This window comes from Myxocyprinus asiaticus, chromosome 29 (genome assembly GCF_019703515.2).
Source record: "Myxocyprinus asiaticus isolate MX2 ecotype Aquarium Trade chromosome 29, UBuf_Myxa_2, whole genome shotgun sequence".
In the NCBI taxonomy this organism is placed as follows: Eukaryota; Metazoa; Chordata; class Actinopteri; order Cypriniformes; family Catostomidae; genus Myxocyprinus; species Myxocyprinus asiaticus.
The window spans coordinates 31,337,678-31,356,784 of NC_059372.1; the positions used below are offsets into that span (position 1 = coordinate 31,337,678).

The 19,107-nt window shown below is 39.2% G+C and overlaps 1 protein-coding gene across 1 annotated transcript in view; it reads left to right on the forward strand.

The window, feature by feature from the left end:
- The first annotated feature begins 3,984 nt into the window (after positions 1-3,984).
- The window catches only part of LOC127420379 (XK-related protein 7-like), a 131,363-nt gene continuing 116,240 nt past the window's right edge, over positions 3,985-19,107 (forward strand). Inside the window, exon 1 of the mRNA XM_051662638.1 lies at positions 3,985-4,527. Within this exon, the coding sequence (XP_051518598.1) occupies positions 4,028-4,527 (500 nt within the window). The 5' untranslated portion in view covers positions 3,985-4,027. The remainder of the gene's footprint in view (positions 4,528-19,107) is intronic.

A 19,107-nucleotide genomic window follows, 5' to 3' on the forward strand; every position in this document is an offset into this window, starting at 1 on the left:
TCTTATTTCTTACCTTTCTTACTTGGAGAGTTTTGTACAATAAGTTATTATTCTTATATAGCCCATTTATTTGTTGAAGATCCATTAGTTACCATGTTTAAGGGCTGTGCTCAGCATCCATATGTGCCTCTAAAAGGCATCTGATCGGGGTCACGTGAACATAAAGGAACCTAATTATACATTATTATCCTTAACACCGACTAGTCGACTAGTTGTTCAAACAACCAACCGACTAGTCGATTATGAATCTTGGTAGTTTTGCACATCCCTACCAGCTACACAATAGAATACCTGCGATACCTTGCACTGTTCTTCTGAGTTATGGCATCACTCACAGCACTATTCAAACAGTTTCTGGCACTCGCAACGCCAGCACTGACATGCCTGACAAAAACTTTGATTAATGTTCATGTACTCAGGTTCTCTGACCCCACCAAACTGCCCATTATTCAGACAGATGTTTCCAAAGATAGAAGTGCATGTCTACAACAAGAGGAATGGTAATTCATTCATCTACATTTTTAACCAACATAGAAAAGGACAATGCTGTCTTCTAAACCAAAAGATAATTTTACACTGCTTTCTTGAACCCTCTTGACAGTGCTTTGGTGGTTAGACCAGATGTGTAAGACTTGGATCAGAGCCTGTTATTTGTCAAAGCACATAGCATAAATCTGATTCACACAGTAATGTTAAACGTTATTTATCTCTGTTGGAAGTTAAAGACGCTACACTGCAACTCTGTAAGTAGGAATCTCAAAGTAAGCTAGAGCCCTAATTGACTTAATGGAATACATATAATTAGCCCTGCTGCTCATTTCTTATGGGCCTACGAGCAATGCTTTAAGGCGAACATTCTGTCAGGTAAGGGTTTTAGGTTGAAAAGAAGATTTGAATGGATTTTACATCAATTCAAAATATGTTGGCATATCTTTGCTTTTTTCTGCCTTGGTTGAAATGATAACACGTATAGACAAAACAATATCAATCAAAATAATATTGACAAAAACAAAACAGAAATAAAATAAATATATAATATATATGAAAAATTATATTAATATTATATTAATTCATATAATCTTAACAGTATCCATGTCATGTGGATTTTGGTGATTCATGTTTTTCACGTCTTTTATTTTGAAAAGTTTATTTCCTGTTTCATGTCATGTGTCCCTAGTCAGGTGATGTCCTGTTTTCCCTCCATGTTCATGTGACTTGTTTTCATTGGTTTATTGTCTTGTTATCCTATTATCAGTTCTGTTTGTTCATTGGTTATCTTTGTCATGTGTTCTCCAATGTCCATGTATTTAAGCCCTCGTGTTTTCCCATTATGCTTTGTCAGGTATTGTAAATGTAATGTTGTCAGTTTATGTCAAGCCATGTTTAAGTCAAGTCAAGTCAAGATCATGTTTATGTTTCATGTTTGTAATTAGGTTTTTTATTTATTTATTTATTTATTTTTTTTTTGGATATCATGTTTGTCAATAAAATTGCACTTGGGTTCTTCAATTCATTGCATCATCTCTTCATCATTGCCAGTGCCAGCAGCCATTGTTATAATCCAAATATGTTAGGGACATCATATAGCAAGATAATCTGCACACGTTTTCATATCAATAGACCTCATGTAAAATTATGGTTTACACAAATCACTATGGATAAAGGTAACAGCAACTTTTCCATATAGATAACCTTAATAGCGGACAGTACTTCACTTGTTGTTACTGTAAATCACACTTGCTTTTACATATCTACACATACCAGTATCTATTCTGTACATTTATACTATACCTTATGATTGGAATAAGCCAGTTACACAGAAAATACAATATTTTATGTATTTCGTCCAGATTCTTTTCAGATAGGGTTCCATACTTTAGTACAATTTCCAGATTAAAGTGTTTGATTATTAAAATCTATTAAAATGTATTACAATTTATTATGTAATATTATTATGTTACCTTTTCTCAGGAAAATGTTAACTAATGTAGTTTTCCCCCAAAATAGTTGTGATTTGGAGCGTTTCCATAAGTATGGAAATACAGTTATTTTTTCTTAATTGCTTATTCATTAACATTAGTTAATGCATTAAGTATCATGAACAAACTATTAACAATATATTGTTTACAGCATTTATTACTCTTTGTTAATGTTAGTTAATAAAAAATAAAGTTGTTCATTGTTAGTTCATGTTAGTTCATAGTGAACATTTTGTACTTTTGATTTTAAAAATGTATTAGTATATGTTGGAATTAACATTAACTAAGATAGATTAACTAAGAATACATGCTGTAAAAGTATTGTTAATTGTTAGTTCATGTTAACTAATGTTTTTAATGAATGTTAACAAATGGGACCTTATTGTAAAGTTTTACTGATGTAATCTTCTTTGAATCTTAGATCTATATACTCTTATAATCCACTTATACAAGGTCTATACTTTATTTTGTAAAGCTTCTCAGTGTGGATTGCTCTGATCGCCTATTAACCAGGTTTGAGTCAAGAGTAGATCATTATTGCGGTGATTGATATGTTTCAGCAGGCAACAATTATTTAACCCTAACCTATGCAGTGTGTAGCTTCTCATTTCTTAAACAACCATGTCGGAAGACATATCCCATGGTCGTGGAAATGATGATACTGTGTTTCAGAAGGGGCAAATTATTGGCCTACATCAAGCAAATAAAACAGCTAAGGAGATTGCTGAAATCACTGGAATTGGGTTAAGAACTGTCCAACGCATTATTAAAACTTGGAAGAATAGTGGTGAACCATCAGCTTTGTGGAAGAAATGTGGTCAGAAAATAATATTGAATGATCGTGATTGGAGATCACTTAAAAGCATGGTGAAGTCACATCGTAAAAAATCATCAGTAGAACTCACGGCTATGTTTAATAGTGAAAGTAAGAGCATTTCCACATGTACAATGCAACAAGAACTTACAGGATTGGGACTAAACAGCTGTGTGGCCACAAGAAAGCCACTTTTTAGTGAGTCTAATCAGAAATAACGACTTCAATTTGCTAGGGAGCATAAAGATTGGACTGTGGAGCAATGGAAAAAGGATATGTGGTCTGATGAGTCCAGATTTACCCTATTCCAAAGCAATGGGCGTGTCAGGGTAAGAAGGGAAGCATATGAAGCGATGCACCCATAGTACATGCCTCTGGAGGCAGTGTTATGATCTGGGGTTGCTTCAATTTGTCAGGTCTAGGCTCAACAACGTTATGCAGCAATAAAATGAAGTCAGCTGACTACCTGGATTTTTTATTCCCTGAAGGCACAAGCATATTCCAGGATAACAATGATAAGATTCATTGAGCTCAAATTGTGAAAGAGTGATTTAGGGAGCATAAGGAATCATTTTCACACATGAATTGGCCACCACAGAGTCCTGATCTTAACCCCACTGAAAGTCTTTGGGATGTACTGGAGAAGACTTTAGGGAGTGGTTCAACTCTCCCGTCATCAACACAATTTCTTTTTTGGCCAGGCAGTGTAGGTACATAGTTTGATGTAATACATAGCCTATTCTTTATAACACAATTTGTCAATGAAAGTAGGCTAAATGTAATAATAATTTAAACTGAGAGAGAGAGAGAGAGAGAGAGAGAGAGAGAGAGAGAGAGAGAGAGAGAGAGAGGAGAGTCTAACCTCAGGGAATGTCACTGTAATAGGCTAATACTGTTTCATAAAAATGTTCTGTATATCATATATTTTCCTGAAGTGTGAATTTCCTCAGCCTTTCGTCTTTACAAAACGAAATAAAACTCAAAAGATACAGCATTTGTTTGTAGTCATTCCAACTAAATGTTCTTGAAACAAGGCCGATTGTATCCCATCACAAACCAATTACATGCCCGAGGTTTGTCCGTTATCCCTCCCTCTCTCTCTCTCTCTCTCTCTCTCTCTCTCTCTCTCTCTCTCTCTCTCTCTCTCTCTCTCCCATGAGCTTTCACACACATACATCTCCTCCCCTCACATTGTACTTCGCTTTCCTTTGCCCACTCTCTTTCTACAACAAACATGGCCGCTAAATCGGATGGAGCAGCCCTGTGTGTGAGCGAGAACGAAAGCGCTTCGCGTTGTCTGGTTGGCCCGGAGCAGAGCGCGGCTCCACTGCAGCCTTGCGCCGACAAGCGCTTCACGCTGCTGGACTGCTGCTGGGTGCTGTGCGCCCTCCTGGTCTTCTTCTCCGACGGAGCCACCGACCTGTGGCTAGCAGCGGACTACTACTTGAGGCGGGACTATTGGTGGTTCGGGCTTACGTTAGTATTCGTGGTGGTTCCCTCCGTGGTGGTTCAGGTGTTGAGTTTCAGGTGGTTCGTCTATGATTACTCGGAGCCGAGCGCGTCCCCGGGCGGGGATGGATGCAGTTTCAGCACCAAGGGCAGCGACCAGCGGAGCTGCGGCAGCGCGGCAGGAGCGCGAACGGTGCCTGCGAATGGCACGCAGAAATGCTGCAGAGTGTGCATGTGGATCTTCCAGTCCATCATTCACATCTTGCAGATGGGCCAGGTCTGGAGGTAAGATAAAATATATCTACCGTGCAGAATAGTGCCCATCCAGAGCGGCGGTGCAACTTAGATGCTCCTGTGTGTGAACTTCTCTCAAAGACCAGATGTTGTTAATTGACATTATTATGCAATGGCCAGATATTTTTGTCCACATAGTGTCCGTTTTCTTAGAATGGGTGTTTTTGACGCTTTGGTGATGCTTTGGGACAGATGGAATGAGCTGCATCCCTCTCTTGCTCCTTGTGGCCACATGTCTTTGATTTTTGCCAACATAGATGGTGTGCCAAGGTTGAGAGAGTGCCCTATCTCTGGTGGCCCTGTGGTTGGATCACTCTCAGGCTGGCACAAATTAGGCAATGTTAAAATGGGATGTTGTCAACAAATTTGGCATGTTTTGTGTGTGTGTGTGTGTGTGTGTGTGTGTGTTCTTTGGATCAAACCACTTGTGAGTGCAAAATACTAGTTTCTGAAGACATCTGCTCTGTTGGCCGACAACTGGTTGTGTCCGATAATGTCCACTTGAAAATTAGGGGTTTTCTTGAGTGTGCTTTCTGAAGGTGGCATGGTTTTAATCAACAACGAGTTTTATAAATTAGTCCACTAGAAATAATTGAAAAGTTAGAGCTCTCTTGGGAGAAAACAAGAACTGCGCAATCCCACCTCGCAGGTTCATTGTTGGCTAAGAAGTACAAAGAGTACAGACAACTTCTAGGCCAGTTTTCTCCTGTGAGAATCATAACCCATTCTCGCACAGCCTGTTTTCTTTATCCCTTAGTCTGTCTTTCTGTGGAAGGATTCCAAAGGTTTTCTGTTCTCAGAGTTCTTCTGTTATTGGAAAAGTTATCGAAAGTGCCAAGGCCAATTTGTAGATGTCGAAGAGCATCATAAGCTCTTTGGGGAAACACAGTCCACTGTGAAAGAGAATGGAAAGCTGCGGTTTTCTTTTTGTTTCCTGAATTTTGTTCTTCTTGGGACTTGAAATGGGCATGCAGGGTGTCCATTAATGGAGAGACAGAAAGAGATACAGGGCAGCCACTTGAGGGACTTAGCAGGTTTATTTTGCTAATGATAATTGAGGTCTATAGGCACTTCTGAATGCGCCCTGAGGAAAGGAATCATCCGAGGAATGCTTGTCCCTCCTTAGATGCTGCTTTTCTCTATACTACAGCAAGGACAGGGGAAGCAATTCACTTCCACATGTGTGTGAGTGTTTTACCGGTAGTTAAATGCTGAATTATTAACACAGGGTCGGGGAGGACTGTGTGTCTCAGCGATTGTGTTGGAGAAGATATACCATTTCCTGCCATCATCTCTGCAACAAATTCCTGTTACCTCCCCCCCCCCCCTTCAGTCTCTCACACTCTTACTTCCCTCTTTACCTCCCACTTGCCTTCTCTAAGTATGATTTATTATTGTGAAAAGTTGTAAACTAAATTAACAGCTTGTGAATATTTGCATGGGTTGATTTGGACATATGTGTATATGAGAGAGAGACGGATGAAAGAGAGGGAATCTTTCATGTTTTGTCTGTCAGCTGTTGCCCACCATTAATTTTTAGGGCAGGAGTTTTCAAACTGGGGTCCATGGACCCCCAAGGGTACTGAAAAAGAGCATTAGGAGGTCTGCAGGAAAAAAAAAAAAAAAAAAAAAAAAAATTAAATAAAAAAATTAAATCATTTACATAAATACAAATTTATAAAAAAATATTTTAGGGACTGTCAAAGTCATTGTTAACTTAAGCGATTAATTAAAAATGTTTAACACAATAATTTGATAACAATTTACCAAACCCAGCACTTAAAAGGAATACTGAAAATCATTAAATGAATCGCTTTGTCTTTATAACATCATGATTGCTGTTTTTCTCACACAGTGTAAAGTGGTCTTAATACATGAAAATATATAGCTGCCTTTCTGGTTAAAGAATCCTATTTATTGATCCTTACCATTAAAGCTTGGTTATTTAAGTTTGAAATCTCATATTTTAGGAGACTGAGAAAATTCAAAGGCCTGTTGTGTGTGTTTACACATTATCATGTCACATAAAGACTTGTGTGCATTGCTTTATCTGTTTGCTGTGTGTGGGTGGACGCTTCTGTTGTCCTGCATAGACATGTGACCTGAACTCAAACTGATGTATTCACAGGGGCGACTTGATAGACATGGCAGACCTACGATATGTTTAAATATGAGTAGTCAAATGTGCAGCCTCTAGCTTTACTCTAGCAGTTATGAAGAGCAGATTAAAGAGGCATGAAAGCAACTGAGAACATTCAGTTATTGGAAATTCTAACTCAAGGAGAGATCAATGCTCGGCGCTCACATAATCCAGAACTGGGAGAATTTGTTTGGCAGAAAGCTGGAACTACATTTAGAAAGCATACCAACTCAACACAGTTGTTCCTGTTTCAGTTATTATCCAAAGCTTGTGGTGTCTGAGATAAGACCTTGTATAATCTATTTTTGATCAGTATTGTTCTGTTGATCACAATAGCTGAGATCAGATGTTTCAAGGGTATGATTTAACTTAGATCAGTGCGTACATGTTGAATTCATCTTGCAGGGTATCTTGTGAAGTCCTCATATATATATATATATATATATATATATATATATATATATATATATATATACACACACACACACACACACACACACACACACACATAAATAAGCAAAAAAAACTCATAATAAATATAACAACAATTAATAAACAATGTTAACTCTACAGGACCAAAGTCCCTTACAAAGGTATGCACAAATGAATGACCATGTGCCTCGCCATGTTCTTTTCTGGAGAATTTCACCTATCGGTGAAAAGGCTCTCATTGACAGCTCGTCAGCCGCTGGGTTTCCTCAGTTGTCCCTTGATTAAAATATTGCTTAAATGTTAGTTTTAATGCACAATAATAGCCATTATAACAAGTATAACAAGTTTGTACAATAGGGAATGAAGACAAACAATTCGGTCAAAAGTACAAAGGCAGTGCTCTATTACAACGTTAAAGTTAAATAAAAATATAAAGTTATGAACCTTAACTTTGCCCTCAGCCAAACTGATTTGCCCGGGAACAAATAATAGATTTAGACTCTGAGACCAAAGATTGAACTGTTAGGTATACCCAAAATGAATTATATCTCATGTTTAACCACTACAGATTCATCAGAGCCAGAGGCAAATTTCAAAAGGACTTGCCAAGATAAGCCTGTCCTCGGTGGTGTACCATGAGCGCTAACACCCGGTCATCTTGATAGCTAGCGGGACCTCACATCTCCGAAAACGTCAAAGCAAATTTTCAAGTAGGCTCTATCTTGATAAATCGACCACAGATTTGAAGTTTAAACAACGGAATTCTCACCTAAAAAAGTCTTAAAACTACATTCCGTGACACAACAACAGTAGTATTTTGAAAATTATAACTTATAGTTGTGCGCTTTCTCCTCCGCCATTGCCACTGGTTGGTGCGAAATGCATTCTGGGACACTTGGCTGTCCCAAGTCACTTCCCGATGCATCCTCAATAAAACGGGCAGAGCAAGAACATATCTGGGCATTTGGACTGTACTTGGCTAAATGCGGACTTTGAATTGGACAGTACTTGGGCTGCGACTGATGATGTTTCAAAAGTCCACATGAGCACAAGTACAAACAACAATGCATATTGAGAAACACCTATAATTTTTGTGGTGTGTGCATCAGTGTAATGACTCCGGGCGGACACATTGACACATTACAAAGGTTCTGCCTTTCCAACCAGTGTTTTTGCTAGTTTATGCTGTATTAACGGTAAAGGGGGGACCTACACAATATTAGGCAGGTGGTTTTAATGTTGTGGCTGATCAGTGTTTATATACATATATATATATATATATATATATATATACTGTGTAACTTTTACATATTTTAATATCAAAATATTTTAATCTATTTTACAAATATAAAAAATAATGTCCAGTTATTTTGTTGAATGAACCCAAAGCAAGGTCAACAATTGAATAAAATTAAATCTAAGAGCAATGCAGATTGACAGTTTGTCTGAAATGCATCGACAACAGACAAACGGACTGATACAAATATTGAAGTGTCCCATTATACCAAATTATACTAAATTATATACTAGTTAATATCAGCACTCTTAGAATGCCTCACATCCAATCAGTTTAGATTACTGTAACTAACTGTTGTATGAAACAGCTTTATTAGGTGACTGATATAAATCTTCATCTAGTGTGAGTGTGCATGATTTTAAACACATTATTTAATAGTACGTTTTCATTTCCTTATGGACAGTGGCATCTCAGGGTCATTATTTATTGTGGGGCAAAAACAATCACATAATCAACTATTTTACCAATCTTTGAAACATTGACGAATAATTCCAAATTCTGTCCGTCATTTTAACAGATAAAAAATAAACAAGAAAAACATTTTAATCTAGTGCATCAGTTTTGACTTCACTCTTTGTCCCTCACATTTCCACTGTGTATGTGCCCTGTTTATTCCCTGGTATTAATATGTGTATCAGATTTGGATTAACCGGCACCATCATCATTTACACCTGGTAATATACGTCTCTTTTGTGTTTCGATTTTGAGTTGAGAGTATCTGATTTCATGACTGCATACATCAATCATTACTTCAGTGTGTTAATGCATGATAATAAAGCACAAACTGCATAATAACAAAAATAAAACACCAAAAAAAAAAAAAAAAAAAAACAGTGCATCATTTCAGCCAGTTATGCATGAATTTAATACAATCACAAACATCATGTTTAGAGCAGAATTGTCTGTTACTTTAGTGGAGTAACTGTGTTAACTGAGCTTCACAGATGTGCTTCTCGTGTTACACTTTATGTTCACATCAGGGACTATGAAGTTCTGTAAACTTGTGCATGTGTGTATGCGCTTTAACTGGCAAAGTTAAAAACCTTGTTTTAGTGCAGCAGTTGATTGACAGGTAAAAGTTTCACACTAGAACTCATTGGTTTCACCGGGGGAGTCAAAAAATCTATCATAAAAGCCTATCTATTGTCATGTATGTGCCAGTATAATGGATGCTACATCCCTCAATACCCTAGTACTTATCAAATCAAAACAAGTATGACTGATAAAAATAGATCATGTATAGATTTTACAGAGAGTGAAGAATAAAGCATAGTATCTCACTAATTCGAATGAACAGCATAACAAAACTAATCAAAATGACAGACTCCCAATATTTAGCATTAATTTGTTATCTAATACAAACTAATACGCCAACAACACAACACCTTAACGCAATGGCATACAATTCAAATGGTGCATTTTAACTAATCCAACCAGCAGCACATTATAATAAAATTAGTTTTTAAAACTTACCAATGAAGTTCACTGTGCAGGTCTGCAGTCAAGAGCGGTAACTTCCGATGCTCTTGTCAACAACTTGACATAAATGTGATCGAAGCTTTTGATTGGCTCAGGGGCAAAGGCAAACTAGCCCCTCAGGCCATCGTTGAATGCTCGCAGATCTCTGTTGATTAACATTAAGGATGAAGGGCTAGCCTGGCCATTATGCAACATACCTTAATAATAATAGAATTTCTCAAAAGAATATATACTTGTTTCTTGTATAATGGACATTATGTTTAAGTTGTGGAAAATAAATTATTTCTTAAAATAAATTTATGATGATGTCATGCAATTTGCACAACAGCATCACCTCTGGCGGGGCTTAGCCCCACTTGCCCCTAATGTAGAGAAGCAGCTGCTTAGGGCAAAATGTTTTTTTAAGGAGGAATAAATTAATATAGAGTTCATCTTAAAAACACATGGTAAAGGCTTAGTGGGACCTGTTTTTACACCCCAAACACACACACATGCACTAATGCACAGTGCAGCAGTTGTGATATGTGTGTTGCAGGTGTGTGAGGCAGTGAAGTGTATCTGTGGGCCATTAAGAGAGTTGATGGGGATATTCTCACCGAGCTGAAGGCATTACACCGCAGCCGGCACACGTGAGGAGCATTTTAAACATCACCCATCTCATCTACGCCTCAAAGTGACATTTTCCCAGGGCCAGGAATGGAGAAAAGATGCCTATTATCCCATTGCTTTTTCTAGCTCATTAAAGATGGCCATCATTAAAGGAGAAGTGTGTTATTTCTTCGCCATTAGTGTCACCAAACAGAGTTGCAAAAATAATGACTGTTTTATTCCCGAAAACCCCCATCTATTATTGGACAAACAGATAGTCCTGCCCAAAACTCACACCATTGGTTGAGCCACTGTGTCGGGCTGGACGAGATGCTTAAACAAACAGAGCAATGTTTTGATAGCACCACAGTGTTTACACTTTTACAGAATCGTCATGTTTGGGTGAACTATGCCTTTAGGAATAGGTGGTTGGCTTTTCTTTTCACTTACACTCTCACTTTTCTCCTCTCCCCTGCCATCCCTCCATCCACTTGTCAGTATCTTCTCTGTAAAATCCCGATGCTGTCTGTCTTGTCAGAGCTGACCAAGTTCTTCACACCAGATGCTGAAAACACAGTACAAACAATAGAGTGACAGATAGACTGTGTGTGTGTGTGTGTGTGTGTGTGTGTGTGTGTGTGTCTGAGAAGGAGAGAGAGAGAGAGAGAGCATGTTCACAGGTTTCCTAAACACAGCAGCTGAATATAGATTACCGTGAGTGCTGTTTGGTCTGTTTATGAATGCCTTTGAGTTCCCATCTGCTTGTCAGAGCAAGTTAACAAGAGATTTTGCCAGATGATTTGTGTGTGTGTGTGTGTGTGTGTGCAGGTTTAAGTGGTTTATGAGGACTTTTTTTTTAGGTTACAAACTAAAGTTTTAACTTTAGGTTACAAGGGTATTATGCTATAAATGTGGTTTATGAGGACATTTCTAGTGTCCCCATAATTCAAATCGCTTAAAAAAACATACTAAATGATGTTTTATCAAAAATGTAAAAATACAGAAAGTTTTTTTTGAGGGTTAGGTTTAGGGGTAGGGTTAAGGTTAGGGTTAGGGGATAGAATCTATAGTTCGTACTGTATAAAAATCATTATGTCTATGAAGAGTCCTCATAATGATAGCTGCACCAACATGTGTGTGTGTGTGTGTGTGTGTGTGTGTGTGTGTGTGTGTGTGTGTGTGTGTGTGTGTGTGTGTGTGTGCGTGCGTGCGTGCGTGCATGTGTGTTTGTGTGAGTACATTTAGAGACTGTACTTATGTCCAGGGATGTATATTTCATTCCAGCATGGGGAGGACAATACATTTTTCATTACAATATTGATTAGAATGTTGACAATTTGATCTTTGCTAAAGTTAGAAAGGACAAGTCCACCCTCAGCCCCATAAATCTACACCCATTCTTACAGCACTGAGTTCCGATGAGCAAATTTGTGTGGGTGAAAAACAGATCAATATTTTAATCCTTTTTCACTGTCAATCTTCACTTTCTCTTTCACATTCTTCTTCTTTTGTTTTTGGCGATATGCATTCTTCGTGCATATCACCACTTACTGGGCAGGGAGGATAATCTATTGTAAAAATTGACTTATATCACCCACACTTATTATATCACTTCTGAAGATTTAGATTTAACCACTAGAGTCTAATGGATTACTTTTATACTGCCTTTATGTGCATTTTGGAGCTTCAAAACTTTGGTACCTATTTACTTGATTTGTGAGGACCTACAGAGCTGAGATATTCTTCTAAAAATCTTTGTTTGTTTTCAGCAGAAGATAGAAAGTCATACACATCTGGGATGGCATGAGGGTGAGTAAATTATTTTTGGGTGAACTATCCCTGTAAATTATGTTCTTACAGGAAGTGTTCTTGCGTTCTGCTTTTGTGCATCTCACTGTGGTTGCGTAGCATTTCACTGGTTTTCAGTGTCTCTAGCCGTAAATGGCACATTTTTATGACACTGTGTCAAGTCAAATGTAGATTAAAACTATAAAAAACACATCTCGAGACCCCTGCACACTGCTCCGCCCAGCTGTCTTTGATGATCAGCTGTCGGTTTGTTGTTTGTACAGCTGCACGTTACCTGTAAGCTGGAGCAGCACTTACTGCCCCCTGCTTACTGACACTCTCAAAAACAAAAATTCCTAATTACGGTGGAGTGATTAATTGGGTTAGTTTTTTTAGTGTGTTATTTTTATATAATTAATCGCACTGAATTAAAGCATAAAATCGACATTCTTAATCAAATCTATTGTTGAATATTAGGGCTGGGCGATAAAACGATATTGATATTTATCTAAATAAATACATTTTCGATATCGAAGATAAACTTTTGAGTAATTTTCTATATTTAGCCTATGTTCTTACATCTAGACGATTGAATCAGGTACGTGTCGCTAAAATTGCAAGCAGCTCGGCAAAGTTACACACACAGCTAACTAAATCACAGTTGTGGAATCAGTTGGTTAGGAAGTATAAGTCTGTTAGCAAGCAGCCCTGCTGTCATGGAAACCGGTAATGAGGCCAGATGAGGCTCAGTAGTTGCTAGCTAGCAGCTAGCTATCCGGCTAATATGATATCGTTGTGTACCGAACAAGACAGCACTGGCAATGCAATACAACTATTGACTGAACGCAACAACAACTCCGACATCAACACAGTTGTTGTTTATTTATGTACTATTTAGTTAAAGTTTTTCATGATCCATAGCGCTGTCACAGGCAAGAAAGTGTTTCTTCTTGTGATGTTTATTAGCGGTTGGCACTCCAGCTCATGGTGCATTACCACGACCTAATCAGCTGGACTGTGGACCATCACAAGAAAGTCTTTCAGTGGAGTCAAACGTCTTTTCAAAAAGAGGTCACACACCTTATGTAGGATTAAATCCTAAACTGAGTATACTTAAAAGGTATAGCTTACCCTCTGGAATTTGCTTGTAAACGAACAAGTTATGTACGTTTACATTCATTCTTGAGGTCAAACCAACATGTGGAATGCATTTCTCCCCCATTAATGGTATGAAATGTATATCGTGATAAATATAGATATCAAACGATATGAAAAAAAAAAAAAAATTATATATATATATATATATATATATATATATATATATATATATATATATTTGGCCATATCGCCCAGCCCTATTGAAAATGGTAGAAATGTTTGTCAAAAACATTTGAAATTAACATGAATACCAAGACTGCATTTTTAAGAACTTGGACAGAGAACACTTTAACAATATTTTTAAAGGATTTTTCCCTTTCATCATCTTGGTCATCTTTATTTGTTATTGACCCAGCTCCTTAACGGATCCATTCAGTGGTATTCTAAAAAGTTATCACAGCCTACAGGATGTACTTTGTTTTATGAGCACACATGAAATATTGATTCAGCTCAGTTGCAGTGGAAACTTTATGATCAACTTCATTCATAAGGTTTGTTTGTTTGTGATGTGGTAAATTATGTAGTGTCACAAACCATCAATCAAACAACAATCTGACCCTGGCAGAAAATTAAGTGAAAAACACAGTCAAATTTCTAATAAAATATGTTTTGATTGTCTTTGACTTATAAGTAGGTTATATTTTAGAGTTTAACATCACATGGAGGATGCTCATAGATCTACCTATTTGCTATGACTGTGTCTATTGCCCTCGTGCTATTACACGTATCAATCTTATTACTGTGATCTTATTGGCTCTGACAGTTCTGGGCAGCAGCACAGTTCTAAACATCTGGACTGTTGATGGCCGAGGGTTAATTATGTCTATTTACCCTATAAACATACTGTACACCACACACCCACAAACACATACACAATCAGAGGGTGATTTTCATAGTTTCTAAAGTATAGCCACAAGACAACTTGATTTTAGTGTCATAAAATTGTGTTCTTTGGTTTTTCAGTTTCAAGCAAATGACCTGCGAAAGCTGTGACTCATTTGGACTGACTGAATTTAGACATAAATGTGTGAATTCTTCACAGTGTTTTAGATAAAGTATTTTCAACTCCATTATTAGTGCAACTTAAAGTATTGATCAAAGAAACAAATAATTGAAGTTGTATTAAAAATCTGCTTACCTCAATAATCAGCTTGGATTGCCATGTAGTTGAATGATGGCAATGAATTTTCTCTATTTTATATCATCATTCAGCTGTGGTGTCTCCCCTGTGGCATCACAAGACATATATTTCATCTGTGTTGTCGTCAAACTCAGGAGTACATGGACATGGAGAATGCATAAGAAAGAAACACTGGCTCTTCTCTCCAGGGAGAAACAGAAAAAGAGAGAGGTGGCACAGTAGATTGTATGGCCATTTTAATTTCTGTTCTGAGTGAAAGATTTTTTTACGATTACAGGATGAGTGTAATAATGTCACATCAGGAGAGGAAGGGAAGAGAACTCCTAGGGTGCTTAACCTCTCTTTGACTCAGTTGCTTGCATATTCATTTATGATATATATATTCATGCTGATCCGGGCAGAGTTTGCTAATAGAGAATGCATCTGATTGTTCTAGATTTCTTTGGCTGACTGAGCAGAAAATCCTGAGCTTAGAATAGACATAAGACTAAGGTATAGGGTTGTTGTAAAAGACTTTCACAGGGAGGACACGGGAAACCAGGTTTCTTCCACTCAGGTAAGAGTTTGTTTAATGGAGTAACTTGGGTTTTTACAGAGTTGCCACAACACGTCAGCTTCACACTTTCATGATACTCTTTAGGTTCACAATTTTAGACTTTAGCTTCCCAACAAGACTTTAGCTTCATGACAAGACTTTAGCTTCACGACAAGACTGTAGCTTCACGACAAGACTGTAGCTTCACGACAAGACTGTAGCTTCACGACAAGACTGTAGCTTCACAAAGAGCTTCAAGACACAGACTCTCTCTCTGGTCTGCTTACGGTGTGGCTCTTTTATGCCGCTCTCCCCATGCTCACTGTAATTAGAGACAGGTGTTAGACATAATTTAGCTCAGGTGCAAGCGCACTTACTGCTTTCTCTCTCTCCGGACGGACACTTGACCACGCCCCCACTGCCACAGTCGTATCTATAAGTGAATCTCCCGGTTAACCTAAAGTCTTGCGAGAGCCGCATGCAACGCTCCCAGACTTTGTTTATTTGGAGTCCTACAGAAACCCTACACCTACCCGTAAACCTAACTCTAACATTAACCCTACCACTAAATATAACCCTAAATATAACCTTAGTAACAGCGAATGAGAGTCTCGTGAGACTTAGGCTGTGGGGGTGTTACCTTCTAGCCACAGCCCTGGGGTAGTAGCATGTCCAGATGTTTTTCCACCTAAAATTGGACTTGATGTGCCAAATTCCGGTCACATCCTCTGCCTTTGATGTCATATCTCTTTGTTCTCTGGTTAGTGAGATACTACATATGAACAGAAGTAAGTGAATAATTAGGGATGCCAATACATAAAAGTCAATTTTCATTTTTTTTGCCCGAAAATAGCCTTAAAAAATATGGGCCAAATTTTTTTACAGAAACTGTTACTTTAGAGTCAGATAACAGAAGCAATGACATAGAGAAAAAGCAGCTTTCATTTTAAAATTATGATTTTTTAAAAATTGCATGTAATATACAGTAAATGCTGGCTAATGATGGATACTGTAACAAGTTTGCACTTACTGTTGACACATGCACACCCCTTTGTGTTTTTGGTGAGACTCTTGATGAGAAATCCATAAAACAAGTGCAACAGTACAAAAACTCACTGCAGATTATGGAAGCATACTGCGGTTAAACTTTAAATGCGTTTGTAAATTTTGTCAGTGTTTGTGTTTACTATTCGTTAAGTCCACATAACCAGTTTAAGTTTAAGAGGTTCTCTGCCCCCTGTCGCTCTTACACACTTACCTGACGAAAGCTATTTCAAAAAGTGGTGGGGACAAAATTGGCAAAGGCAAAAAGTGGTAGGGACATGTCCCACCCATCCCACCCATAAACCGCACGCTAGCATTTAGTACTTGTTATCTCACGCATACTCGCAAATTAATACTGACACTGTCACTTACAAAATCCCAGTTAATTTTTCCCCACTCATGGCAATAATGACAACATGGATAATGCACAGATAGATGTAAAAATATTAGAAATGGAAAATGCGGATTTTTTCCTTTGTTGTATATTACCGAACACTATAGTAGCACTTTGTAAGGTAATGATGTGCTTATACTGTATTAGCAGTTCACTAAAGTCAGTTCACTACGACTCAGTACACTTGACATTGCGTCACTAAGCTGACGCATATGGGGAGTGTCCTTCTACATGACCTAGTTAAAACCTTTCTACAATACGCCAATTCTAATATTGGCTATGGTGTTTCAGCCCTGCCCTTTTAGGCGCGAAGCTGTCCGCTATAAATGCAGTTGCGCAAACACCATTCCTCAGAATGTTCTTCTTTCACGACAGCGATTCATCTCTCATCTAGGAGCCCTCCACTACTTCGCCGTCGACATACACAAGTCAACAGGCGGAATCTTCACGGCAACGAGAAGACTCTCCACTCCCCTGCAGTGTTCCGGCGAACATTTACTCTGCCATGACGTGAACGGGATGCTTCAGCTTCCTGAATCCCCGCAGCGCTTTGGCAGGAGTTTTGTATCCTTATAAGCTTTTGTGTTATTGTGTATATGAATGTGTATATACTGTATATTTATATGTATAACTAAAAGAGCCACTTACGTGTTTGCATATTTTTGTCTTTCCGTAAGTGTTTTCTTATGTGAGGGACACATCCCGCCGTCAGATCAGCATGAGAACTGCATTCACTCTCTGGGCCGTGCCCACACAGAGACAGCTCTCATAGAGACAGACTGCCCTCACTGTGAGGGCATGAGTCTCAAGATTCTCTGCTCATGAATCGCCCTCGTTCCTCACGCGCCCTCCCACCCGCCTCTTCTGTGACTCCCGAGGGATCACATGAGGAGGCACGGCAGGACCGCGAGGTCGAGCAGGATGAATTTGAGGTGGACCTCGTGCTGGCACACGTCCCATGAGCCCCTCAATCTCCATGTACTGTGTCTATACCAATACAGTGTATGCGTGACAAGCTTCGGCTCTTTGTAGGAACATGCCGCCTCGTCTCATTCGACAGTTCTGACACTGGGGATGATGATGTTATGTCTCTCACTGCATCTGGCGTGTGGTAAGTGGATGATACTGCCACCCCTTTCCCCAGCGAGAGCAAGGGGTGTGCACACGCCACTGAAAAGAAGATGCTTGGCCTTGATGAATGGTTTGTACAGTCCAGATTCAGTCAAGCAACCGCATTCCGCAGATCTGCCCCGATCTTCCTGGAAGTTCATAACGAACAAATCCTGGCACGCGCCCTATTCAGCTTGCTCGCACAGTGATTACACTCTTCTCAATAAAGTGGACCATGGGGAAGACAAAAGTTATGCCCAACTACCCCCTTCCCCCCAAGAGGTGGTACCAGCACATCTCTTCCCAGTGAGTAGCAGTGCATGGAACTCACGCCCCATCCATCTTTCTAACATCTGCACTGGCTGGCAAAGCATATTCAGTAGCAGGCCAAACTGGTTCAGCATTCCACGCGATGACAGTGCTCCAAGTTTTCCAAGCTAAGCTCTTCAGACAAATGGACGAGCAAGGCTACGATCCAGAGATGTTCAAAGAGCTCCGCACCACTACGGATTTAGTGCTGCGAGCCACGAAATTCACTGCACAGGCCATTGGCAAGTCAATAAGCAACCTGGTGTTTTTGGATCGCCACATCTGGCTGACCCTCAAGGAAATGCGTGACGTGGGAAAAGCCACTCTATTTGATGCTCTGGTGTCTCGAGCCGGCCATTTCGGAGGCTCTGTGGATAGATTTGCTGAGCGCTACATCACGACTCAGCAACAATCACAGGCTATGAAACATTTTATGCAAAAACGGAACAGTATTTCATCACAACCAGCTCGCTCCCGCTCTGTCTCGGGCCAGCGCCTGGCTAAAAACCCCACACCAGCTGCCTCAGCACCGCCAAATGTCACAACCGGTAAAGCTGGTAAAGCCACGCAAGCCATAGCCCAGACGAAGGCAGCCACCTCAGCGCAAGCCCCCATTAAGCAAAAGCACTCCTGACACAATGCTGTTCCCCTCTTCCCCACTGCTATTTGTCGGGAAAGGAATATTGTTGTTCAAAATGTTGTTCAATATGTTGTTTTCTGTGTCTCACATTAATCACATGCAATAAAGTTGCAAAACTGCTTCCCAATGGTGAGCAATGCATTATAGCTGTATGAAAATACAAAGATTGCAGAAAGAGTACAGCGCTCGCACGAGACGCTCTCACTTTTTCAATAAGGCTTTCCCACTTCAAAGCCCACACATTATGCACGACCGCTTCCCATAACAGTGAGCGGCGCATTACATGATGTATGACCATACAAAGATTGCAAAAAGAGTACAGCGCTCGTTGCACATGCACGAGACATTCACACTTTACGAACATACCAAATTGCCCTCTGTCCCATTACGTGGATGCATGGTGATCCAATTTGCACATCGGCTACCCCATTTCAACGGTGTTCTGTTTTCCACGGTTCCGTCCAAAGACGTGCTGGTGTTACTAGCGGGGGTAACATGTGACAAGGAGGAGGGTGG